Source organism: Mauremys reevesii, linkage group 1 (genome assembly GCF_016161935.1).
Source record: "Mauremys reevesii isolate NIE-2019 linkage group 1, ASM1616193v1, whole genome shotgun sequence".
Lineage (NCBI taxonomy): Eukaryota > Metazoa > Chordata > Testudines > Geoemydidae > Mauremys > Mauremys reevesii.
The window spans coordinates 248,897,275-248,910,732 of NC_052623.1; the positions used below are offsets into that span (position 1 = coordinate 248,897,275).

The 13,458-nt window shown below is 44.2% G+C and overlaps 1 protein-coding gene across 8 annotated transcripts in view; it reads left to right on the forward strand.

The window, feature by feature from the left end:
- Positions 1-13,458, forward strand: part of MICAL3 (microtubule associated monooxygenase, calponin and LIM domain containing 3) — a 261,040-nt gene that overhangs the window by 112,588 nt on the left and 134,994 nt on the right. For all 8 annotated transcript variants that reach the window (XM_039545905.1, XM_039545912.1, XM_039545923.1 and 5 more), the window contains exons 7-14: positions 133-288; positions 1,037-1,137; positions 3,363-3,620; positions 4,222-4,337; positions 7,248-7,374; positions 8,762-8,855; positions 10,187-10,334; positions 12,119-12,315. In XM_039545905.1, the coding sequence (XP_039401839.1) occupies positions 133-288; positions 1,037-1,137; positions 3,363-3,620; positions 4,222-4,337; positions 7,248-7,374; positions 8,762-8,855; positions 10,187-10,334; positions 12,119-12,315 (1,197 nt within the window). The remainder of the gene's footprint in view (positions 1-132; positions 289-1,036; positions 1,138-3,362; positions 3,621-4,221; positions 4,338-7,247; positions 7,375-8,761; positions 8,856-10,186; positions 10,335-12,118; positions 12,316-13,458) is intronic.

The window sequence follows — 13,458 nt, forward strand, 5'->3', positions numbered from 1 at the left end:
CCTGTAAAGAAGAGTGTCTGTAATATCTGACCCCTTCCATCATATATTTAGGGGCCCGCTTTGTAGCAGGCTGAGTGAGTCTTCTCTGAACTTGAGCTGTATTTCATGATCTCTGCTCTATCCTGTCCCTAGGGTTTCGTCGGAAGGAGTTCCGTGGTAAGCTGGCAATTGCTATCACAGCAAACTTCATCAATCGCAACACCACAGCCGAAGCCAAAGTGGAGGAGATCAGTGGCGTGGCCTTCATCTTTAACCAGAAGTTCTTCCAGGATCTGCGAGAAGCCACAGGTTTGTGAACAATGAGCAAATATCTAGAGGTGAAGGAATTTATCTAATTAACAGTTTTTTACACTAGTTGTCTCCTTAAGCTGCTTTTTTTTCCACCAATGAATGAGTGAGTATTGTGGCCCTTGATCCAAGAAGTACATCACTATTGTCTGTCTGATTGTCTCCCACTTTCTCAACTGATTTGTTCCAGCTTGTTCTTCAGCTGCTTGTCATTGTAGCTTGTAATGGAGGGCTGTGCTTTTTAACTTTTGGACAAGTGCTAAGCCATCCTAGCATTCCATGGAGAAACTAGGATGCCATGTTTTCTCTCTCTCCCCCACTCCTCTGAACTCAAGCTTCGGAATCAAAACAAGGTCAGGGCTGCTAGGGAGGGAGAGAGATGTTTCTGTGTAGCTAAAGGTTCAATTTTTGAAACCCCTTGAAAGCATGTGAATCAAATGCTCAGTGCAACCATATAATAGTTCTCTCTGTTGTAAGGGTTACCAGCCGATGTAATTTCAGTCTGGTGTATACTCCTTGTAGGTTGGAGCTTTCCAAGGCTTTGGGGGATTTTGGCAGGGCCCTCCATTACATTTAGAGGCGTGGGTGAGTCTCATGTGCACTATCAGACATTCTCTGTGCACAGGCCTCACCTTGGCATGGGCCAGGAGGGCTGAGCCAGAGCTCTTCCAAATGATGCTGTGAGCTCTTGTACTACATATAACATACAACCGACTTTGTATTACTACATCCCTTTCTTCTGTCATAGGTATTGACTTGGAGAACATTGTCTACTACAAAGATGACACTCACTACTTCGTCATGACTGCCAAAAAGCAGAGTTTGCTGGACAAAGGGGTGATACTGCATGTGCGTATTATGTTCTCCCAAACCTCTCCGTATTAGACATAAGAGACAATCTGGCCTTGGCACCTTGGGAGAAGGGAGTATATTTTTGAAGGGAATTAAATAAATGAGCGTTTAACATTTACCTGGGCATACTGACTTCTCTTCAATGTTTTGAGGTAGGCCTCTCTTAGGACATGGCCTGCAGGATTTTTAAGGCAGGCATGTGACTAGTGCCCTGTTTGGGGAAGCAGATTGAGTCCTTAGAAAAGGATTACATGCTCTGCTCTGCACTCATTTGCATCCCCCTTCAGATCTGTGGCTTCTAGACATAGCAAGTTTAAATGTCCTGCAAGGCCATAGACTCTGTCAGTGACTCTGCCTTGTTTGGTGGAGGTGAAAGAACTGGGAGTGTGAAGAGATCTTGTGATGGAGCTTTACCCATTACTTGTATTGACAGAGATCAGTTTAATGTTGGTTTTGGTCCTAAGAATTAAGTAGGGCTCTAGATCTTGCATTTTTTGTCTGAAAACAGAGCATGGAGGGAAGTGCACTGGAATTTAAATTAACTACCATTTACACCAATGGGCTAACACTTCATTTACACTTGATTTGTCAACAGCTGGACTGCACTATTAAGTCTGTTCTGACAATATACAGAGCCAGGCTGTACCTTAGAACTGCCTCCTATGGTTATGGCAAGGCAGCTGCATATTAATCACCAAGAATGTAACATTCTCCAATAAGTTGTTTTACTAACTGGCCTGCTAGTGGTTTGGGACTGTTATGCAATATTGCACATGGATTATGTCAATCTGACTTGGAGAAACATGATTTGAAATAATATATTAAGGGGATCCTGGATATCAGATTTCAAACATTAGTCCAAATAAACATGTAAAAATATTATATGTTAATTGCTTTGCTCAGATGCCCTAAGCCAGTGGTCCCCAACGCGGTGCCCGCGGGCGCCATGGCGCCCATGGGGGCATCTTAATGCGCCCGCGTCCTGGCCCCCAGGAGAGCACCCGCTGAAATACCGCCGAATTTCAGCAGCATTTCAGCGGGGACGCCTCTCGATGACGACGCTTGCCATCGACAAGTGATGTCATCGAGAGGCATCGCCCCCGAAATGCCGCCAAAATTCGGCAGCTGCTTCACTGCCGCAGTGGTCCTTCGGCTGGCGCCCGCCAGCCAAAAAGGTTGGGGACCACTGCCCTAAGCTGGCGCACACTAAGCTTGTTTTAATCAAGACCTGAACCCAGACATGCTTCCCTTATAGTGAAGTTCACAGGAGTTGAGCTGGATGCTTTCACTGAGAGCAGGTCTACCCCGTGAGGTAACGCGTACTACGGGCTGGGGACTGGAGCAGGGGTGGTTTCTAAAGCGACTAACATGTAACGTAGTAACTGGTCCACAAAGACCTGCTGGTGTGCACTAAAAGTTCCCTAGTGCACGTTAACATAGTACTGTGTCAAACAGCGCTATGTTGAAGTGCATTAGGGAACTTTTAATGTGCACCAGCTGGATCTATACAGACCAGTTAGTGCGTGACACAACGTGCTTTAGAAATCACTCCTCTGTAGTCTGCATTGCTTTTCCGTGTAGACAAGCTCTTAATCTTCACTTCAGCTTTTTATATTGGTGTGATTTAGGTTTTTATAGCTAAGCTCTGAAGTTCACTCTCTATAAAGATGGAATAGAAAGGGTATTTAAGTACTCAAAATAAAAAAATTAATTTAGCAGATGACATAATCATGAAGCCTCTTCAGAAACAATCATCAAAAGGCTGTAGTTATACAACTTTATGAAGCTATAGCGTCTGTTGTTGACGGTATCCTTTTGGAAGTGACCCTACATATTATTTATGGCCAAGATACTGTTGCCAGCTTTAGCATGTATGCTTTCCATTTGTAGTGTGCATGCTAAGCACCCCCACAACCACTGTGCTTGCTGACACTGCCCACTTTTATACTTTTCACACCTCTGGAGTGAGCATATTACCTGTTGGCATGCTCAGAAATGCCTGCAGGGTTGTCAAGGCTCTTTGCAAGAAGAAGAGAAAGAAACATTGTTTTCTCTTAGAGGCCTAGACACTAGTGATCATGAAATAATTTAGGGAAAGATCCTAAATCGGTGGACTCGGAGGAGTCTCAGAACCTACAGTTTTAGATTGTCTGCAGATACTAAACTTAAAATTTCCTCTCCCAACATGGCTGTTCTACTCTGACTCTTCTCTCTTTTGGTAGGACTATGCAGACACAGAGCTGTTACTCTCACGGGAGAATGTGGACCAGGAGGCTTTGCTCAACTATGCCCGGGAAGCAGCTGACTTTTCTACCAATCAGCAGCTGCCGTCACTGGACTTTGCCATCAATCACTATGGGCAACCTGATGTGGCCATGTTTGACTTCACGTGTATGTACGCATCAGAGAATGCAGCGATGGTGCGAGAGCAGTATGGTCACCAGTTGCTCGTGGCACTGGTTGGGGACAGTCTGTTAGAGGTAGGAGTTAAACAGCTCACTCACTGTGTGAGCCATGAATGGAAGTGATCGCACCCCTATTACCATTGAAATGAATGCAACTTTCCCTTTGCGCTATGAGCGTTTTATCATGAGGAAGGCAACTGCTGTTTTATATAATAGAGTGGGAGGAGCAGGGGGAAGGAATGGTGGGAAAACAGTGAGTATTCAGCGTAGCAGTTACCTTCTATGCAGAGACCTGCTGAAATTGCATCGGTTCTACCTGCTCCTTGTTGTGGCCACTAGAATTCCTGAGGACACTATGCTAGGATAGTTAATAATTAGCATGCTGTAGTTAGTTTGAAATATCTGTTTTTTAAGAGAGGCTCTTAACAGCTCCAGGCTATGAGTCATTGTAGGGAATAATGAAACACTAGCTGTGGATTAGCTCACAGACAGTTCACCATGCATTTGGCCTCTACTAGCCCAGAGGGAACCAGTGTCTCCAGCTAATCTCTGAGTTATAATATCCTAGTAGGCTACCCTCTAAATATGTTCTTAGTACCATTTTTAATTTGCTTTCCCAAATGACCTTTTCTTCCCCCTTCCCCTCTTTTTTGTGTGTGTGACCTATTACATCTAGCCATTCTGGCCGATGGGAACTGGAATAGCCAGGGGCTTTCTGGCTGCCATGGATTCTGCTTGGATGGTACGAAGCTGGTCTCAGGGAACTAGCCCTTTGGAGGTCCTCGCAGAGAGGTAATGGAGGGTTATTGTGGGGAAATGAGTCTAGTTGTGAATTCTGATCTGAATACAGAATGATTTGGGGGCAGAGGTAGGTGGAAAAGTAATTGTGCTCAGAAGGCTCACTCTTCTGACCATCCACTCCAATTCCTTGTCCTGTTACAGATGTGCACCCAGAGTGGGGTGGAGGGAGCAAACCCTGTGTCTTTAGTGTTCCTGGAGGCTGCCCATTGGAGTGGTTTGATTAAGGGAAAGATTTCCCAAGAAGGTGAGGGAACTGGCCAGAAGCACCACCATGTGACGGTCAGGATCAAAACACATGCAGACTGGTGTTCGGCTGTAACTTGCTGCTCTGAGCACCAAAGGTCCAGTGGAATCTATTCAGAGAGGAACAGAATAGCGACCAAAGTGTGTTGGTGCTACTTTCTATTGGTTAAAAGCAGATTAGGGAAAGGAGAATATTTTCTTGGTGGTTATTGGGATTGTATTAGGTGGAAAAAGTGAGTCTGATCTGCTCTAAGCCTTAACTATACAGTCTAGGTGAAGAAAAGCTTAGCTGCCAAGGGGATAGATGCCTTTGAAATAGCCGGGAGACAGAAATACATGCTAATTCCAATGATTTTGTAAATATTTTTTCTGTTTGGTTTTTTTTTTGTTTAATTTGGAGATAATGGTCTATATTTAATTCCATACTCTAGCCTCTACATTCACTATCTTATTTTCACGTTGAATCTACTGCTTGCACATTCTCTCTCTCTCTCTCTCTCTCTCTCTCTCTCTGTTTTGTTTGTTTGTTTATGTTTTGTTCCAGGTGACATAGCAGCATTAGTAATAAAGGAATTGCCTTTACAGATCAAACCAGCGTTCCATCCAGGGTGGAATAATTTAAATCACTGAGGGTTTTTTTTTTTTTTTAATAAAGAAAACCAACAAAACTCCAAAACTCGTTGATTTAAATCAAGCTGAGGCATTGTAACACTAATTTGAAAACTTGTGCAATTGCTAGGTTAGATTAAAATTTATAATGAACTAAATTATAGATGCTGGGGGTTTTAAATGTCACTATAGCATTTTTAAAATTCCACTGCTGGTTGGGTATCTTATTTGAATTTTTTTTTTTAAAAACTGCTATATTGAGGTACATCACTTAAAGAGGTACATAACTTTATGCACGTGTTCTTGAAATTGATTATGTGAATAAGTCCTTGTAGTATCAGAGGCCAACACTGTATTTTTATAAAAAAAAAATTTTTTAGTGTCATTAAAGTTTCTTCAAAAATTGGTTTTGACAATGATAACTTCTCTAGACTTTCAATCCAAAATTATTTTGAACTTTTTTTTAATACACACAGGACATAACTTTAGAGTCCTAATATAGGAGTTCAGCTTGGTCAAACCATTTCAGCTTCCTTGATGTGTGGAAGTTTGGTATTTCAGAAGGTGGTGTTGATTGTGCATATAGCTTATCAAGTCTGTGCTTGAGTTTGTGCTGTTCTCACAATAAGGATGTTAATGAGGCCCTGAACTTGTCTTCATCATAGAGGAGTGTTTTAAAAGTGAAATTTAGTAGAAAAACCTCTGTTAAATCTGAATTTCTGCTAACAATTAATAGGAAATTAATTAGGAAATGAATTAAAGAAATAGGTGCAAAATGTCCACTTTAACAATTTGACTATAAAATGGAAAGAAATTCCCAAACTAGCAACATGTGTATTAACTCACAAATTTTGTCCGTTCTGGGTCCCTCTAATTTAGTGTTGTGTCTGACATTGGCCAGAACCAGGTGCAAGAAATCCTGGATCATTATAGAATAGGGGTCGTGGCCCATCAGGGTAACCCGCTGGCGGGTCGCGAAACATTGTTTACGTTGGCTGTCCAAAGGCATGGCCCCCTTGCAGCTCCCAGTGGCTGCGGTTCACAGTTCCCAGCCTATAGGAGCTGTCGGAAGCGGTTGCCAGTATGTCTCGGTGACCCGCACCACTTCCTGCAGCTCCCATTGGCCGGGAACAGCCAACTGCGGCCACTGGGAGCTGCAGGGGGCCATGCCTGCAGATAGCCAACGTAAACAAAATGTCTTGCGGCCTGCCAGCAGATTACCCTGATGGACCGCGTGCCGAAGGTTGCTGACTCTTGTTATAGAATATCATATCCACAGGACAAGCTTCTTTCTAAAGCTTGCCAGTTAGAGGTTGGCTTATGCCATCTTTCACATGGGTTTATATTCTTAATATTTTTATCCTATCTGATATAATTGTGGAAGTCCATATTAAATATTTAATACTTTTTTATTACAGTTAATCTCTTGACATCAATACCACCTTGTGTCAGTGAGTTTCACAGGTTAATTATGCACTGGGGAAAAACTTATTTCATTTTCAGTTTTAATTTTGCTTGCTTTTATTTGATTCTGCCTTCTTGTTCTTTCTTACAAGAGATTAAATAGGAACATATGATTTATCTTGTCCATATTATTTATTATTTTGTTTGCCTTTGTCATGTCTCCTCTCTATCTGTCATGTCCCAGTCATTTCCAGCACTTATATGGAATTCTCTCCTTGCATTTACTAATGTTTTTTTGTCTGTTTCTGGACTACTTATTTCTATTGCCTCTTTTGAAATGGGATGACCAGAGCTGAAAACAGAATTCCAGGCGAGGGCATACTATTGATTTATATAATGGAAATATATTTTCAGTATTATCTGTCTCATTCTATTCTTCTCACCTCTCTGATTCCTGCTGAATTAAAATATAAACAGCGTAGATGCTTAAGTACTGGATTTTGTTTGTTTCATATCTGAAGGGGTAGGTTTGTGAATTCGAGTGTTCTAACCCTCTGAGTTCATGAGGGTCTTGACTTTGAAGGTGTGGTGGTGATGTGTCTCTTTCTCCTACTTGCTGATCTGAAGTTAGTATTTTTCCCTCAGGGAAAGCATTTACAGGCTGCTGCCTCAGACCACCCCTGAGAATGTGAGTAAAAACTTCAGCCAATACAGCATCGATCCTGTCACCCGGTATCCCAATATCAACGTCAACTTCCTGCGGCCAAACCAGGTAACTGGGCTGGCAATACCTTCGACAGCATGTGATGTGTCCTCTTCATGTAGCCATTGGTCTGTATCAGAGGTTCTCAACTGGGAGTGGGGGGACAGCACAGCGAGCTATAAACAAATGCCAGGTCGTGATGCTGCTCACTCACGTTTGGCCCCCCACTGCTCTGGCACAATGGAGGGGTAGCTGGGCCAAACTTGAGCAAGTGGCATTGCCATGGCTGCCATTGGCTGGAAGGGGGTAGTGTGTGGTGAGGAGAGGGCCCACCTGTGCACAGATGCACACATTGTGCTGTGGCGAGCTCCTCTGAACAGTGAGAGCCAGCAGTCTGGAGCAGGAAGCTGGGCCCAGGCCTGTATGAAAGAAGCTACTGTCTAGGATGAGTGTGGGGTGGGCTCGCTCTCCAACACCCTCCACTCCCCCACCTCCACACTGAGCCAGGATAGAGCCAGGCTCTGCCCTGTTGGACAGGAGCCACCATTGCTTGCATCTCAGTACCCTCTATGCTTCCTATGCTCGTAGTGCCAGGCAGCACCCTTCCCTGCACTCCAGTGTCCTGTATGCTATGTGCATGCATAGTGCCAGGGTACCTACCCTTCCCCACTCTCCAGTGCCAGGCACTGGTCCCTGCCTGCATTCCAAGAGAGTGCTGGGTTGGCTTGCGCTCAACCCCCAGTCCCAGTCCCTGGGACAAGAGCCACTGCTGTCCAAGTGGGGTGAAGGGCGGGCAAACTCTCAAACCTCTCTGGCTAGGGGGCAGAATCGTTCTCTCTATTTTAAAGGGGGCAGAAGGGGAGGAAGAATCCAAGTTTTAAAAAAATGTTAAGGGGGGGATTTGATTAAAAAAAGGTTGAGAATCTCATGCCTATATGAGTATTTAGGGAATTAACAGTGGCAAAAACCAGAAATATCCATCAAGCTTAAACCACTGTACTGTACCCACTTCCTTTGTGACTAGATATTGTAGAAGTCTCTAAACTCTGTTCACAATCATGTCAGTTGTAGCTGTGAACTTGTCTGGATTTTGGCAGTTTCAGCCATGCTGACAATATATGTTTTGTATTTCCTTTATAATAACTCTATATACCTTCAGTGGCTGCATGTTGGTGCCTATACTGAGATGGAGACTAAGGGCTGTTTCTTGGGGTTCTGTGGCTTTTGGGAATTGTCTACTGTGCAAATGTGTCATAAAATAACCTTTTTATATAATCATCCCCTTCTTGTCTTAAGGGGGCCATGTTCCTTGTGTGTACGTGTGGCTTGTTTTTAGAAAGGGAATTTAGTGCTCAAGGGCAGTAGCTCTTGCCTGAGGAGACTTCTCCTGCCGTATTGGCTTTTGATGAGAGAGACTAGTCTTTTTGGCCATTTTTAACCCTTTGCTTTCTTACAGGTGCGCCACTTGTATGATACAGGAGACCTGAAAGACATTCACCTGGAAATAGAGAACTTGGTGAACTCCAGGACACCAAAGCTGAAACGGAATGGTGGGTCCCACCTATTGTTTCACTTTGTTTTGCTCTTCCAGAGCTGGATCAGTGCATCAGATGTACAGAGAGGTCCCCTACTGTTTTGAAAAGTGTCTCATTAATTCTTGGCTCAGAAGCTTGACTTTTCAAACACAATTAAACTTTCAAACATAATTAAAATTTAAACATGTTAGCGTTACCTCAATTTCCCTTATTACAGTGTACTTCCAGATTTCTAAACGTTTGTTTCTGAAAGGGTTTTTGGTCACCTTCTGGATCCTGTAGTGGAGTCTTTATTTCAAGTGTGAAAAACCAGCCTCTACTTGATTTGGCAGTGAAGCCAAAAACTCTAATTACAGATAAAAATAATTAACGGAAAAGTAGAAAATGAATGGGAAAAAGACAATTCTTTTTGTAGATTCCCCTCCACAGTCAAGCTTTCTCCTTTTTGAAATCTTATCTCTTAGTTGGACTAAATAAAGCAATTACTTTACTTGCATTTTCCTCATAATTTAGCAGCTCTACTTGTCGTAAGGACATCACTGCATTATGGCTTATTACTGAGCCAGTGCACGGCATGTGTTCTAGGAATTAAATGCCTTACACTAAGAACTGGAATAGTTGTCTGGTCAAACCATAACCCAAGGGGTTTGTTGAACCTTTCCCAGCCATATAATGCCTTTGGATGTCTGAGTGGTGTTTTGGTGTCTCCTGGAATAGTGTTTTATTCAAGTCTGCCTGTTTTATTACTGTACCTTCCTCCCACTGGTGTACAGTTGCATAGCGTTTTCTGATTTGTTCTTTGACCTGCAATGATGCCACCCTGGGCTATAATCTTGTCACATCTCATAGCTAAACAAGGTCAGGATGGTTAGTGATTTGATGGAAGACCTTCAAAGTAAATGCAACTGTTGCAGAAAGGTGTTGACAATTCTTCTATCTGAAACAATATAGCAAGGGATTAGGGAGCACCATGCTATGAGGAATGCCATCTTTTGGATCTGACTTAAATCAAGATCTTGACCACTTTTGGTCATTTAAAATTTCCTGGGATGTTCAGAAGAGCCCGGGGGGTCTGCCCAAATTACAACTTGGGTAATTACTTTTTAGCAAACTAAAATTCTCCCTTCAGTGTGAACTACGTATCACATTATTAGTCACTTCCTGCCCTCCCAAAAAACAGTTGTATAGTGTTTCTGATGCAGGAAACATGCTGTTCCACCCCAGAAGTGGCTGCATTTCAATGGGTGAGTGATCCCTATAATATATACTTCCTGAGATGTACTTGAAATTCTCATGAGTGAAAGATGATAAATTACAGCTTTCTAAAAATGTTATGTTTGTTTCAGAGTCTGTAGCTCGTTCCAGCAAACTGCTTGGTTGGTGCCAAAGGCAGACTGATGGGTATGCTGGTGTGAATGTAACAGATCTCACAATGTCATGGAAGAGTGGCCTAGCCTTGTGTGCTATTATCCACAGATACCGTCCTGATTTGATGTAAGTGATTGATTGCTTGACTAGAACACAGTGACTGGAGAGAATGCTAGTCAGGTTTGCAATGAATATATGGGGAGGGATTTGCAAATTGTTTAGAGAATAGTGTTAAAATACAATACAGTTGTGATATGTGGGGGAAAGGACTTAAGTCAGTTAAATTAGATTCAGTAAAGTCTAGAGCGAGTCACCTGTGGGGAAGAGGGTTATAATGTCTTGGTGAGTACCAGGCTACATGTGCCATCATTTTATCGTCTATCTGTCCCAAGTTGTTAGTGACCAAAACTCATTACCGTCTAACAGTAGCCTATGTGCAATTAGTTAGAAATAGTTGATGGCTTCAGTTTAATTCATAGCAAACAAATGTCCACATCACTTTTATAAATAGCCCCCTTGTTGGTAGCTTCAGATGGCTTTTAAATACTTTTTCAATCCGAGAGGAGGGGTCTCCTGGTCTGAATAGACACAATGTAGGGAAGCCTGCACTACTGCTACTTGTGCAGTAACCTGTTCTGTGAATAAGTGTGAGAAGCCATTCCAGCCAGTAATGTGGGGAACAATTGTAAAAAAGTTCACAAATCCTAGACTGGGAAAATGTTGGCAAGGCAGAAGTTCTATAGTGAAGACTCTGGCCCAGTGTGGCCTAGTGGATGGAGTGCTGGAGTGGGATTCATGCGACCTGGCTTCTGCTCTCAGCTCTGCTACTGGACTGTTGGGTGACTTCGGGCAAGTCACTTCCCTTTGCTCTGCCTCAGTTTCTCCAACTGTAAATAGGGGATTATGATATGGGCCTCCTTTGTAAAGGGCTATTCATGAAAAGTGCTATATAAAAGGTAGATATTATTATAATGAAAGTCTAAAATGATTTCAGGTTTCCAGTGGGACATTATTAAAGATAAATACTGTAATGCAACACAGGGCCGCCCGGGGGTGGGGCCAAGAGGGGCAATTTGCTCCGGGCCCCGCTGGGGCCCCCATGAGAGTTTTTCAAGGCCCCTGGAGTGGGGTCCTTCACTCGCTCCGGGGGCCCCAGAAAACTCTTGCAGGGCGCAGGCCCCCAGAGCTGCTTCTGCTCCGGGTCTTCGGCGGCAGGGGGTCCTTCCGCTCCGCGACCCGCCGCCGAAGTGCCCCGAAGACCCGCGGCCCCCTGAATCCTCTGGGTGGCCCTGATGCAACATGCTGAAGGTGAATTTAGAAGAAGTATCACATGTAAAGCAAGCAAAGTAACTATGTAAATATTCCATTCTGTGGGTCGCTGTTTAGAACGCTATACTCAGTCTGAGGCACCGTGTTTAAAAAGCCACACACAGTGGGCAGAAGTGGAAGTACAGCAATGAGAATTGTAAAAGTGTAGGAAAATCGCACTGGAGATGGAAAGAGGTGAGATCTGTATATGGATCAATCAAGAGAAATGGTGATCTGAGGGACAGCTTGATGTGCTTCCAAGTAACGGGGACGAGAGTCTGCCTCTTCAGAGAATACTCCAGCAAAGAGGGAAGTGAAAATGTAATGTTCAAAGCAAAAAAACCTCTATGAAGAGAAGTTTAGGTCATCTCTAGAGATGATAAAGCAGGGCAGTGAATGGAAAAAACAATGTGTCTGTTTCACAGCTCATCATTTACAGGCAGAGTAACATAATCACTGTATCACAAAAAGCATGATGGCAGAATTGTTGAAAGAAGGGGGGCTGCAGTTTCAGAGTTGTCGCCGGAGAGGACTGTCTCTGAAAGTATTTTTAGAAGACTAGCCCTGCTTACCTCAATGCTTTTTTCTTCTCCCCCTTGTAGAGACTTTGATTCTCTAGATGAACGCAACATGGAGAAGAATAACCAGCTGGCATTTGACATTGCTGAAAAGGAGTTTGGAATCTCTCCTATCATGACTGGAAAGGAAATGGCATCTGTTGGAGAGCCAGACAAGTTGTCCATGGTGATGTACCTCACACAGTTCTATGAGATGTTCAAGGATTCCATCCCTTCCAGTGGTAAGGGCCTCCGAACAAGTGTGTTAGATTTGGTGATGGTGGCAGTATTCGTGTTCTTCTGTGCATCATGCCCCTACCGTGGTGTCCACTTCCAGTGCACATTTGCCTTTGATTGAGGATTTTTGTCAGCAGTGTTCATTTGGTCTAGGCGTGCACCCTAGCTATCCTCATGCCTCACACCAAGAGTGCATAGGGCTGCAACAGACAACACATTCTCAATTCTTTCTCAACCACTTTGGCCAGAGACGGAGTGTTCGTAGTGCTCCTGGTTATCTGCCACTCATGACTAAGGCTGTGAGTCTGTCATGGAAGTCACAGATTCCGTTACTTCTTCAGCGGCCGGTGCTGGTTCAGGAGCCAGCAGCAGCAGTTTGGGTGTGTGGGAGGGGGCTCAGGGCTAGGGGCGGGGGGGGCACTTACCTCGGGGAGGGGGGCTCCCCTGTCTCCCACTGGCATGGCCCTGCAGCTCCTCCTAGGTGGAGGGATCAGGGGGCTCTGTGCACTGGCTGCAGGCCCCACCCCCGCAGCTCCCATTGGCTGCAGTTCCCGGCCAATGGGAGCTGCTCAGCTGGCTCTTGTGGTGGGAGCAGTGTGTGGAGCCCCTGGGCCCCTCCGCCGCCTAGGAGCTGCAGGGACATGAGGAACCAGATTGGGAGCCTACCAGCCGTGGCCAACCCTTGCACTCCAGCACCAAAGGAGGTCCCCAGCCGCACACCGCTGCCTCCCCCACAGCACCCATGGTGCCCCCGGGCTCCCCGCTCCTTCTTCAGAGCACCCATGGCCCCTTGCACAAGTTTTAGTTAAGGGATATATATTAAAAGTCATGGACAGGTCACGGGCTATGAATTTTTGTTTACTGCCTGTGACCTGTCCATGACTTTTATTAAAAATACCCGTGACTAAAATGTAGCCTTATTCATGACAATTTAATCTTTTATTTTTCTAATTATGTTTTTTTATTCTTTCTTTATTTGGTATTTTATTTCTTTTGGGGATTCCTTTTTCCTGTTTGCTGAGGCTTTTGCCTCCAACCTCCACCCCGCCCTCTGTGTAGGGTAACACACCCCTTTCCCCAATTTGAAGAAGACTGTTTGTTTGTTTTATTTTGGGGGCATATCTTAGTTCCCAGGCTTCAAATGTTGC